The sequence below is a fragment of the Hemiscyllium ocellatum genome, chromosome 44, assembly GCF_020745735.1.
Source record: "Hemiscyllium ocellatum isolate sHemOce1 chromosome 44, sHemOce1.pat.X.cur, whole genome shotgun sequence".
NCBI lineage: Eukaryota > Metazoa > Chordata > Chondrichthyes > Orectolobiformes > Hemiscylliidae > Hemiscyllium > Hemiscyllium ocellatum.
This window is the reverse complement of record NC_083444.1, coordinates 5420820-5434107: the sequence shown is the minus strand read 5'-3', so window position 1 is coordinate 5434107 and position 13288 is coordinate 5420820. Positions and strand designations below refer to the sequence as shown.

At 50.3% G+C, this 13288-nt stretch overlaps 1 protein-coding gene across 9 annotated transcripts in view; it reads right to left on the bottom strand.

The window, feature by feature from the left end:
* si:dkey-19b23.8 (uncharacterized) overlaps positions 1-13288 on the bottom strand; it is a 28249-nt gene that overhangs the window by 6309 nt on the left and 8652 nt on the right. For 7 of the 9 annotated variants that reach the window (XM_060854725.1, XM_060854730.1, XM_060854727.1 and 4 more), the window contains exons 2-3: positions 8638-8778; positions 5805-6436 (exon numbers count right to left, since the gene is read on the bottom strand). In XM_060854725.1, coding sequence (XP_060710708.1) covers positions 5805-6369 — 565 coding nt within the window. In that variant the 5' untranslated portion in view covers positions 6370-6436; positions 8638-8778. Of the gene's footprint in view, positions 1-5804; positions 6437-8637; positions 8779-10409; positions 10711-13288 lie in introns of all 9 variants that reach the window. The other 2 variants (XM_060854726.1, XM_060854733.1) reach the window with 2 other exon arrangements.

The window sequence follows — 13288 nt, the reverse complement described above, 5'->3', positions numbered from 1 at the left end:
GCCGCACCAGAGTCTTATACAACTGCAACATGACCTCAGGACTCCGGAACTCAATTCCTCCACCAATAAAATGGGCGGCACGGTGGCACAGTGGTTAGCACTGCTGCCTCACAGCGCCAGGGACCTGGGTTCAATTCCCGCCTCAGGCGACTGACTGTGTGGAGTTTGCACGTTCTCCCCGTGTCTGCGTGGGTTTCCTCCGGGTGCTCCGGTTTCCTCCCACAGTCCAAAGATGTGCGGGTCAGGTCAATTGGCCATGCTAAATTGCCCCTAGTGTTAGGTAAGGGGTATATGTAGGGGTATGGGTGGGTTGCGCTTCGGCGGGTCGGTGTGGACTAGTTGGGCTGAAGGGCCTGTTTCCACACTGTAAGTAATCTAAGTAATCTAATCTAATCTAATCTAAAAAAAAAAGCCAGTACGCCATATGCCTTCCTCACAGCACTATTTACCTGGGTGGCAACTTTCAGAGAACTTTCTCAACCCCATTCTCCTGCCTTCTCCCCGTAACCCTTGGCACCTTTAACTAATCCAGAACCTGGAAGAAGGTGAAATGCCTGACCTGCTGTGCGCTTCCAGCACCACTCTAATCTCCAGCATCTGCAGGTCAGCTGGATTGGCCGTGCTAAATTGCCTAGAGTGCAATTTAGAGGGAAATGGGCTAAAAATGTGTTGCTGGAAAAGCACAGCATGTCAGGCAGCATCCAAGGAACAGGAGATTCGACGTTTCGGGCATAAGTCCTTCTTCAGGAATCTTATGCCCGAAACGTCGAATTTCCTGCTCCTTGGATGCTGCCTGACCTGCTGCGCTTTTCCAGTGACACATTTTCAGCTCTGATCTCCAGCATCTGCAGATCTCACTTTCTCCTCAGAGGGAAATGGGTCTAGGTGGGTTACTCTGCGGAGGGTCAGTGTGGACTGGTTGGGCCGAAGGGCCTGTTTGCACACTGTCGGCGATCTAATCTTCTGCCTACCTGGTCTATATCGGATGTGCATCCTCTCTCTGCCTACCCATCCAGGCCTCCACCCTCCTTAACACCATTGGTCAGAGAAAGCCAATAGATCTCAGACTTCAACATGAGCAATTACACCAGAAATCTACTGCTGTTTGCGAAGGGGCGAGGGGGTCCACATTCCAATCGTCCCCTGTAACCAAGCAACATTTTCAAAACTCACCCCTGGACAATTCAGTTCCAATATTAAGGTTACGTCCTCTGAACCCAATCTCCTACCCCAGACCCTACTAGCGTAAATGTTTCTGTCTACCGACCCTGCTCTGTTACTTTTAAATCCAAAATGAAAATAAGGCCTACTGCATTCACTGCTTACACTGCCCTACATGGGGGAAACCAAGCGTAGACTGGGTGACTGCTTTGCAGAACACACGTGTTCTGTCTGCAAAAAAGACCCTGAGCTCCCAGTTGCCTGCCACCTCAACACACCCAGTGTTCCCCGGCTTCATTATGGACAGCACAGTGGTCGGCACTACAGCCTCACAGCATCAGGGACCCAGGTTCGACTCCAGCCTCAGGCGACTGTCTGCACGTTCTCCCCGTGTCTGCGTGGGTTTCCTCCGGGTGCTCCGGTTTCCTCTCACAGTCCAAAGGTATGCAGGTCAGGTGAATTGACCATGCTAAATTGCCTGTAGTGTTAGATGGAGAAAGTGAGGACTGCAGATGCTGGAGTGTTGCTGGAAAATGTGTTGCTGGAAAAGCACAGCGGGTCAGGCAGCATCCAAAGAGCAGGAGAATCGACGTTTAGGGCATGAGCCCTTCTTCAGGAATCCTGCCCGAAATGTCGATTCTCCTGCTCTTTGGATGCTGCCTGACCTGCTGCGCTTTTCCAGCAACACATTTTCAGCTATAGTGTTAGGTGCATCAGTCAGGGGTAAGTAGGTCCAGGTGCTCTTTGGAGGGTCGGTGTGGACTTGTTGGGCCGAAGGTCCTGTTTCCACACTGTAGGGAATCTAGTCAGATCTAATTTTCCACTTGGGAAATCTCCAGCTTTCTGGATTCACTTTCGAGATTAACAGCTTTAGGATTAGAGCTCTCCCATGTTTTTTACCCCAACCCCCACATACCAGGCCTTGTTATCACATAGTCTGCGATTACACACAACCTATAGTTCGACACTAACGGTCCCCATTAATAGCTATTTGCCATCCCAGCCAGATTGTTATCCACTCCTTTGTCTCTCCAACTGTTTTTCTCTCTTCGGGCTCCTATTCTTTACTTCTTAACCCCTCCCCCGACCCCACCTTCTGTATAAAACCAATATATCCTAAGCTACCACCAGTTCTGAGGAAGGGTCACTTCTTGGTCAGAGTATTGAGTACAGGAGTTGCGGCTGTACAGGACATTGGTTAGGCCACTGTTGGAATATTGCGTGCAATTCCGGTTTTCTTCCTATCGGAAAGATGTTGTGAAACTTGAAAGGGTTCAGAAAAGATTTACAAGGATGTTGCCAGGGTTGGAGGGTTTGAGCTACAGGGAGAGGCTGAACAGGCTGGGGCTGTTTTCCCTGGAGCGTCAGAGGTTGAGGGGTGACCTTATAGAGGTTTATAAAATCATGAGGGGCATGGATAGGGTAAATAGGCAAAGTCTTTTCCCTGGGGTGGGGGAGTCCAGAACTAGAGGGCATAGGTTTAGGGTGAGAGGGGAAAGATATAAAAGAGACCTAAGGGGCAACTTTTTCACACAGAGGGTGGTACATGTGTGGAATGAGCTGCCAGAGGAAGTGGTGGAGGCTGGTACAATTATAACATTGAAAAGGCATTTGGATGGATATATGAATAGGAAGGGTTTGGAGGGATATGGACCGGGTGCTGGCAGGTGGGACTAGATTGGGTTGGGATATCTGGTCAGCATGGACGGGTTGGGCCGAAGGGTCTGTTTTCATGCTGTACATCTCTATGACTCTATGACCCGAAACATTAACTCTGATTTCTCTCCACAGATGCTGCCTGACCTGCTGAGCTTTTGCAGCAATTTCTGTTTCTGATTTCCAGCATCCGCAGTTATTTTGTTTATTATTTTTCCCTCTTCAAATCACCCCCCCTCAGCTTTAACCTTCTATGCTGCAGGAAAAAAACATGACCGATCTGTAACCTGAACCACTAGACGAACACTTGTTTTCCCAGATAATATCTCTGTAAAATTGGCAGGAAAATAATTTTTTAAAAGAGAGATTAAACAATTCCATTTCATTTCCTGAAAAGCCTAATTAGCTCTCCTTTTACTGACTTAGTATTTGATACCCTTACCATCAAGCACTAAAACTTCAATGTGAATTGCTAAAATGAATAATCTACATATTTAATTTCTTCCTTCATTAATGCGAAAGAATTTATATCTCCACCATTTCTCTTGCCTTTTATAAAAGGGTGATTATAATGCATGAAGATGCTTATCAGATTCATCCTAACCTGTTTCACAACGTTGGAGTGAGGCAGCTCAGCGACATGGTGGAACTCACATACAAAGAAGAACAAAGAAAATTTACAGCCCAGGAACAGGCCCTTCGGCCCTCTAAGCCTGAGCCAATCCAAATCCTCTGTCTAAACCTGTCGGCCAATTCCTGAGCATCTGTATCCCTCTGCTCCCCACCTACTCATGTATCTGTCCAGATGCATCTCAAATGAATCTACCGTTCCTGCCTCTCCCACCTCTGCTGGCAACGCGTTCCAAATGCCCACCACCCTCTGTGTGAAGTACTTGCCGCATGTATCCCTCCTTAAACCTTCCACCTCTCACCTTGAAAGCGTGGCCTCTCGTTATTGAATCCTTCACCCTGGGGAAAAAGCTTGTCTCTATCCACCCTGTCTATACCCTTCATGATTTTATAAACCTCAATAAGGTCCCCCCTCAATCTCCTTTTTTCTAATGAAAATAAACCTAACCTATTCAACCTTTCTTCATAGCTAGCACCATCCATACCAGGCAACATCCTCGTAAACCTTCCCTGCACCCTCTCCAAAGTGTCCACATCCTTTTGGTAATGTGGCGACCAGAATTGTACACTGCATATAGGTAAGGGAGCGTGTCTACATCACACACTGAAAATTACCCTGATCTGAAACGTACTGGGTGAAGGAGAGGAATGTTCATAAGTGCTCGTTCTACCCAACATCCCTGAAGTCTCCTGCGATTGATGGGTCAGATGCCAACTGGACTACTGCAGGTAGCTGAGGTAAAACTAATGACTGCAGATGCTGGAAACCAGATTCTGGATTAGTGGTGCTGGAAGAGCACAGCAGTTCAGACAGCATCCAACGAGCAGCGAAATCGACGTTTCGGACAAAAGCCCTTCACTGCCTTTATTCCTGATGAAGGTGGCATGGCACGGTGGCACAGTGGTTAGCCCTGCTGCCTCACAGCGCCAGAGACCCGGGTTCAATTCCTGCCTCAGGCGACTGACTGTGTGGAGTTTGTACGTTCTCCCCGTGTCTGCGTGGGTTTCCTCCGGGTGCTCCGGTTTCCTCCCACAGTCCAAAGATGTGCGGGTCAGGTGAATTGGCCATGCTAAATTGCCCGTAGTGTTAGGTAAGGGGTAAATGTAGGGGTATGGGTGGGTTGCGCTTCGGCTGGTCGGTGTGGACTTGTTGGGCCGAAGGGCCTGTTTCCACACTGTAAGTAATCTAATCTAATCTAATCCAGAATATTGCATGTAGCTGAGCCTACTGCCTTAGATATTGGCTTTCATAGACTCGTGCAGCGCAAAACAGTCCTTTCCGGCCATCGAGTCTATACCAACATAAAGCTGCGCAGATCTCAATTTCCTGCATTTGCTCCATACCCTTGAATGTTATGATATTTGAAGGGCTTGTCCAAATTTATTTTTGAAAGAGTTTAGAAGGTTTCTGACCTTCCCAGGCAGTGCATTCCAGATTTCTGCCACCTGCTGAGTGAAAAGGCTTTTTTTGTCCCCAAATCTCTGAATCCCCCTTACTGTAAAACTATACCCCTCTCCTGATTGACCCTTCAGGCAAGGGGAACAGTTAGCTGCTCTCTGTTCACCCTGTCCATAAGCCCCATAATCTTGTACGCCTCAATCATGTCACCTGCCCCCGCCCTCCCCCAGCCTTCTCTGCTCTGAAGAAAACACACAGTCTCCACACTCAACATGGCTGACCTTCTGGCCCTCCTTCACCGCCAAATCCTAGCCACCCGATGCCTGGAGGAAGAACGCCTCATCTTCTCCAACCACAAGGGATCAATGTGGATTTCACCAGTTTCCTCTCACCTTATCCAACCCTCCAACTCGGCACCGCCATCTTGAACTGTCCCACCTGTCCATCTTCCTTCCACTTATCCTCTCCACCCTCCTCTCCAACCTACCATCTTCACCCCCCCACCTTCATCAACCTGCCGCATTCCCAGTAACCTTTCCCCCAGCCCCACCCCATTCCCATTTATCTCTCAGCCCCTTTGGGCCACCCCTTCATTCCTGATGAAGGGCTAATGCCCGAAACGTTGACTCTCCTGCTCCTCAGATGCTGCCTGACTAGCCGTGCTTTTCCAGCACCACTCTTGTTGACTGAGAGCTGGACTTGCTGGGACTTGCTTCCTTTGCTCTGAGGCGGGAGTAAGACGGATCGGGCTGCTGAAGTGCTCCTACTTTCCTGAGAAGATCGCTCGCCCCTTGTGGGCGAGACTACAAGTGGGCACTGTGCCACGGTGCTGCCTTGTTGAGCCAGTATGGGCACACCCACACAGTCCCATCCAGAGGAGGGAACTCTGGCGACGGTGAAGGAATGGCCGATATCCGTCCAGGTCAGGACCGCGCGGAACCGGGGACTGTCTGCTCACCTTTATCAGTGCCATGGTGAGGATGGTCCTGATGGTCAGAGATGGGGTCAGTGCCCGACGAGGGAACCAGCTGTGTCTGGCTGTTGTAGGTCTCATTCCATTGGCTGAAAGCGGTCTCAAAGGACTTGGCCAAGCAGACAGTGATGGCCTTGGCTTTCTCTGCATTGCTACAGAGGAACACGCGACACTGGAGCTGCCCTTTGCTCTTGCAGATGTAGAGGAAGACGTTGGTGTGCCCGATGTCCGCCGTGCAGTAGGCGATGTCGTGGAGGTAGGTCTTGGTGATCTGCCGTCCGCTCGAGATCTCCTTCACCTCCAGATAGCGTGGCCTCACCACCAAGGCGTGGTCCTTACAGGTCTTACAGGCGTCCTTACCCACCAGGCGGTTAACCACCTCCCGGGTCTGGTCCACCTGCAGCGAGTAGATTTTCTCCATGCCCATGTAGTGCACCTTGAACAGCGGATCACCGTGGGACAGACTCTTCGTCTTGTCCTTCTTGAACCTTCGGAAGACAGCCGGAGAGTTTTTAATGCTGTGGATGAAGTGGAAATTGTTGAGCGACATGAGCTCGAATGCCTCGGCTGGGAGGGGTCCTCCTCCCAGGATTTCTCTTCAGCTAAATCAGTCGGACCTGAATGGGGAGAGACGGAGAATTTCAGACAGGACAATACTTTTTCCCTTGGCCCACCCCTAATGGAGAGGCTAGTTCGGAGGGTAGATCAAAGTTAACCGTGCTGCTGTGACCCTGGACAAGGACTGGGTAAGTCCCCTTCCCGGAAGGACACTAGTTAGCCAGATGGGTTTCGCAAACAGTCCCCGTCAGATCTGACCATTCCCTGACACCATATGCTAGATCCAGTTGGAATTCTGCCAGCTGGTGAGATTTGAGCTCCATGTTTCTTTCCCCGTCCCTGCCCCCAGAGGGCAGGACTTGACTTTGAGTACCCACGACATTACCGCTGTCTCTGTGGGTGGGTCTCGTTGCATACCCTGCCCCCTCTACCCCCCCACCCCGGTCTGACCCCAGCAGGGTCGCGAACACAGCCCAGTCCATCGGCCAGACCAGCCCTCCATCCATTGACACAATTGTTGGAGAAGCTTAGCAGGTCTGGCAGCATCTGTGGAAAGAAACGTTTCGGGTCCAGTGACCCTTCCTCAGAACCTCCCCGTCTATCCTTCCTCAGGAAAGCAACCAACGTAATCAAAGACCCCTCCCACCCTGGTTAGAACATAGAACATAGAACAGTACAGCACAGAACAGGCCCTTCGGCCCACGATGTTGTGCACCTATCCATGTACCTATCCAATTGCCGCTTAAAGGTCACCAATAATTCTGACTCTGCCACTCCCACAGGCAGCGCATTCCATGCCCTTAATCATACTCTCTTCCATCCACCTCTAACGGGTAGGAGATATTAAAATTATCAGTCTTTTGAACAGACCTCTCAAATGTCAATTCCGAGCTCTCTCTCTCTCTCTCTCTCTGCAGCTTCCGTGCAGCTGTAACACTGTATTCTACACCCTGTTCTGCTATTCTGATGTACTTTCTATGGTATCAGTGGCCTGCAGAGTGTACAAAACAACACTTTTCATCTTATCTCGGTTCATGTGACAGCAATAAATCAATCACTGAGGTACCCATGCAGGCCAGAACAGAGATCAAATGCTGTGTTGTTGCTCACACCCACTTTCCAGTTAACTTTACCAACAGTTCCCCCACCCCACCCTCCGGGTCTCTCAGTCATAGAGATGTACAGCACGGAAACAGACCCTTTGGTCCAACCCGTCCATGCCAACCAGATATCCCAACCCAATCTAGTCCCACCTGCCAGCACCCGGCCCATATCCCTCCAAACCCTTCCTATTCATATACCCATCCAAATTCCTTTTAAATGTTGCAATTGTACCAGCCTCCACCACTTTGTCTGGCAGCTCATTCCATACACGTACCCCCCCTGTGTGAAAAAGTTGCCCCTTAGGTCTCTTTAATATCTTTCCCCTCTCACCTTAAACCTATGCCCTCTAGTTCTGGACTCCCCCACCCCAGGGAAGAGACTTTGTCTATTTACCCTAGCCATGCCCTTCATGATTTTATAAACCTCTATAAGGTCACCCCTCAGCCTCTGACGCTCCAGGGAAAACAACCCCAGCCTGTTCAGCCTCTCCCTGTAGCTCAAACCCTCCAACCCTGGCAACATCCTTGTAAATCTTTTCTGGACCCTTTCAAGTTTCACAACATCTTTCCGATAGGAAGGAGACCGGAATTCCATGGATCTGAGTTGGTGTAGCAGCTTACACTTTTCCTTCATGTTGTAACTTGGAAGCAATGACCCAGACTCCAAATCCTTCCCGTCACAGGCTAAACAGGAATCTCACCCATTCTTAACCAGCCTTGGAGGGATTTGCAGATCGACACTCAAACCGATTTGGACCTGCAGTGGGTCTCGAACCCAGTACTTCTAGCCAGAGGCAGGGAGACTAACACTGCGCCACAAGAGCACCAGGATATCGCTTACTCGAGGGTATAAAGGGATGAGGTCAACCAGAGAATGGCGAGAGAGAGAGAGAGAGAGAGAGAGAGAGAGAGAGAGGGAGAGGAAGAGAGAGAGGAACTTTCCTCTTTCTGTAACACCTTTCACAGCCCCAGGATAACCCAGCAAGCCTTGTCAGCAACAAAGTAATTTCTGGAGAGCAGTCACATTTTCCAAACGCAAACGCAGCAACTAATCTGGGCACAGCAGACTCCCGAAAACAGTTGGTGATCTGACCATCCGTTTCTTTTTTCTCTCGTTGAATGACCTTGTCCACAGAGGTGACACGCCCGTCACTCACCTTTGAGACAGGAGGCCAGCGGGTTCCCTTTTGCGCCCACTGGAGAGGGCAGGACGGGGTGGTGCCTTCAGTCAATGTCGCGGTCCTTTGGCACTGCACCAGGGAACGTCAGTCTGGATTTTGGTTCTCGTGTTCCTCGGCCTGGGACAAAGAGTCAAAAGGGAACTGTGCTAGAGTTAACGTACTCCCGAAACACGTGGAACACTTTGAGGAGCAAAGTGTCTCTCTCTACCCTTTCGTGACTTCCCCTCCACAGTACCAAGTGGGATTTGGTAACCCACTCACACAAGCAATTGCCACAATGACCCTAAGCTGACCAGTCAACCCATTTTACCTGGACTAGTACTTTGGACCTGCACCGTTTTAATTTAGACAGACATGGAATGGCAAGATCCCATCACTGGCGGATGCTCAGGTGGAACACACACACACACACACACACACACACACACACACAAAAAGCTGGATACTCTATAAGACATTGAGTATAGCAGTTGAGAGGTCAGCTGCACAGGACATTGGTTTGGAACACCGCATTCAATTCTGGTCTCCCTGCTATAGGAAGGACGTTATAGAGCCATCGAGTCAGATAGCATGGAAACAGACCCTTCGGTCCAACCAATCCACGCCGTACGTGAGCCCAAATCAAACTAGTCACACCTGCCTGATGTTGTTAACCTTGAAAGGGTGCAGAAAAGATCTACAAGGATCATGCCAGGGTTAGAGGGTTTGAGCTACAGGGAGAGGTTGAATAGGCTGAGGCTGTTTTCCCTGGGGCATCAGAGGCTGATGGTTATAAATCCATGAGGGGCATGGATAGGGTGAATAGGCAAGATTTTTTTTCTCCCCCCAATGTAGGGAGTCCAAAACTCGAGGGCTTAGGTATAAGGTGAGAGGGGCAAGAAGGGATCTAAGGGGCGACATTTTCATGCAGAGGGTGGCGAATGAGGTGCCAGAGGAAGTGGTGGGGGCTGATACAATGACAGCATTTAAAAGGCATCTGGATGGGTACATGGATAGGAAGGGGTTTGGAGGGATATGGGCCAAGTGCTGGCAAATGGGACTGGATTAGGTCGGGATATCTGATCAGCATGGATGAGTTGGACCGAAAGGTCCGTTTCTGTGCTGTGCATCTCTATATCACAGGCTGCCTCACCATGACGTGCCCATAAACTCGCTTGTTCCTAAAATCACGGCGAATGCAGATTTGTTTCAGTCACGGCCATTTTTACGCCATGACCCGTATGGAGAAAGGATCAGGGGGGCTCGTAACTTGCAGCAGAATGTACATACCTGTGCCCAGCGAGGCTGCAGCTTGTATTGTTCAGTAACCGTCCAGCCCTGTCGTTACTGACTGAGCTCTTCCTAATCCTCCTGCAGTCACAGCAGCTCGCCCACTAATTAAGTTCTAAATAATTAACTCACCTTTTCCCTCGACGGAGCAGAGGGAATTAAATCTTTCCCTGGCAACCACTTGCCAATGAAACGGCCGAGCGCAAATCGAGACAAGCACTGGAGTCACCGCCATAGCAACCACAATACCCACAGCTTTTTACACAAGAAGGTATCATACCCTTCTCTAATATCATCGTATGTGGCACACTAAGTCCCCGCCCCCCCCCCCCCCCCCCCTTGTTTATCGACCCAGAGCAAACTTACAGACAGAAACCCAACAGCCAAACTTGTGCATGGGCACTCTCCCACAAGCTACACTGCAAGGAGTGAGCAGATAAAGGAGGCCGCTGCGGCATTTTGATCAGGGAAGGACTTACACGATTAAAGGTGGAGGTCCTGGGGAGAGTCGTCAAACCGGGACCTTGGGGTGCAGGTACATAGCTCCCTGAAAGTGGCCTGACAGGTGTACTGGGTGTTGATGAAGGCGCTTGGCTCATTTCTCATTCAGAGCATCATCCCTGATGGAGGGCTTTTACCCGAAACGTCGGTTCTCCTGCTCCTCGGATGCTGCCTGACCTGCTGTGCTTTTCCAGCATGACTCTGGGATCTCCAGCATCTGCACTCCTCACTTTCGCCTAATCAGAGCATTAAGTCTAGCAGCTGAAAGAAGTGTGGATGCTGTCAATCAGAAATGAACAAAAATGAGATCGGGGGAAGGGTAACCAGACCCTCTCGAAACGATAACTCTGATTTCTCTGCACAGATGCTGCCAGACCTGCTGAGCTTTTCCAGCAATTTCTGTTTTTGTCATGAAGTAAAGGACTTGGGACATCATGTTATGGCTGTTCAACACACCACCTTTGGTGTGCAGTGTACAATTCTGGTCGCCCTGCTATTGGAAGGATGTGACTAAACCGGAATGGGTGCCAAAAGGATTTACAAGGATGTTACCGAGACTGGAAGGTTTGAGTTAGAGGGAGAGGCTGGAACTTTTTTTCTCCTGGAGCCTTGGAGGCTGAGGGGTGACCTTATGGAGGTCATGAGGAACATGGATAGGGTAAATAGCCAAGGGGTGGGGGAGTCCAAAGCTAGGGGTATAGGTTTAAGGTGAGAGGGGAAAGATATAAAAAGGACTTGAGGGGCAACTTTTTCACACAGGGGGTGGTGAGTGAATGGAAGGTGGTGATAGATGTAGGTACAGTGACAATATTGAAAAGACATTTGGATGGGGAGATGGATAGGAAAAGTTTAGAGGCATATCGGCCAAATGTAGGCAAATGGGACTAGTCAGTATAGGAAACCCAGTCAGCATGGATGTGATGGGCTGAAGGGTCTGTTTCCCTGCTGAATGGCTCAATCGTGTTGGGCAGTAAGGGATAAATGTTGGCCCCAGGACCGTTGGGTAAATCCTCCCCAATCCTCGACTCTTCATCAAAATAATAACCGCCCGAGAAGCTAGACAGAATCTCCGAAATGCCTCCTCCTCCGAAGCACAGAATTCCTGACAGTTCACACCCCCCAACACGCTCAGCCGTTAATACCACACTGTCGGTGTCAGCCTTAACCTGGAGTGGCTAAGGAGCTAACTTACAAGGAGCTAATTCAGAGGAGAGAGTGCCCGAGTCAAATATATGGAGGCGTATAGCACAGAGAAAGGCCCTTCAGCCTATCGAATCATAAACAGCCACCTAATGCCTGCGGTGGCTCAGTGGTTAGCACTGCTGCCTCATGGCACCAGGGACCCGGGTTCGATTCTACCCTCAGGCGACTGTCCGTGTGGAGTTTGCACAAATTTCCCTGCGTCTGTGTGGGTTTCCTCTGGGTGCTCTGGTTTCCTTCCAAAGATGTGAGGGTTAGGGTGAATTGGCCTTGTTAAATTGTCCCATTGTGCCCAGGGATGTGCAGGTTAGGGTGGATTGGCCGTGCTAAATTGTCCCATTGTGCCCAGGGATGTGCAGGTTAGGGTGGATTGGCTGTGCCCTATAGTGCCCAGGGATGTGCAGGTTAGGGTGGATTGGCCGTGCTAAATCGTCCCACAGTGTCCAGGGATGTGCAGGTTAGGGTGGATTGGCCGTGCTAAATTGTCCCACAGTGTCCAGGGATGTGCGGGTTAGGGTGGATTGGCTGTGCCCTATAGTGCCCAGGGATGTGCAGGTTAGGGTGGATTGGCCGTGCTAAATTGTCCCATAGTGCCCAGGGATGTGCAGGTTAGGGTGGATTGGCCGTGCTAAATTGTCCCACAGTGCCCAGGGATGTGCAGGTTAGGGTGGATTGGCCGTGCTAAATTGTCCCATAGTGCCCAGGGATGTGCAGGTTAGGGTGGATTGACCGTGCTAAATTGTCCCATAGTGCCCAGGGATGTGCGGGTTAGGGTGGATTGGCCGTGCTAAATTGTCCCATAGTGCCCAGGGATGTGCAGGTTAGGGTGGATTGACCGTGCCCTATAGTGCCCAGGGATGTGCAGGTTAGGGTGGATTGGCCGTGCTAAATTGTCCCATAGTGCCCAGGGATGTGCAGGTTAGGGTGGATTGGCCGTACCCCATAGCACCCAGGGATGTGCAGGTTAGGGGCATTAGTCGGAGTAAATGTAGGGGAATGGGTCTGGGTCAGACACTCATCAGTGTGGACTTGTTGGGCCCAATGGCCCGTTTCCACACGGGAGGCATTCTATGAACACTTCTCGTCCCATTTCCCAGCATGTAGCCCAGAGCCTTATAGACCTCAGCATAGCAAGTGGACACACAATTCTTCAATGTGATGAGAATTTTCTGCCTCTCCCACCCTTACAGGCAGGGTGTTTCAGATTCCCACCATCCACCGACTGAAAACATTTTACCTCACATCCTCTGTAAACCTTATTCCCCTTATCTGCGCTCCCCACCCCCTCCCCAGTCACTGATTCCTCCACTGAGAGGAAAGGTTTCCTTCTGTCTACCCTGCACAACAACGCCTCTGCTTCCTCAGGAGGCTAACGAAATTCGGCACGTCCATAAAGACTCTCACCAGTTTTTATCGCTGCATCACAGAAAGCCCTCTGTCCGGATCCATCACGGTTTGATACAGCAACTTCCCTGCCCAGGACCTTAAGAATTGCTTCTTCCCTGCTTTTATTAGACTTCTGACTGGGCCTCTCAACTTTCATATTTAACGTTGACCTCCACCCTTTGTGAATCTTCTCTGCAGCCGTCACACTGTATTTCCTTGCTCTGTTCTATTCCCTGATACACTTTGTACAGTATGATTGGTGGCACAGTGG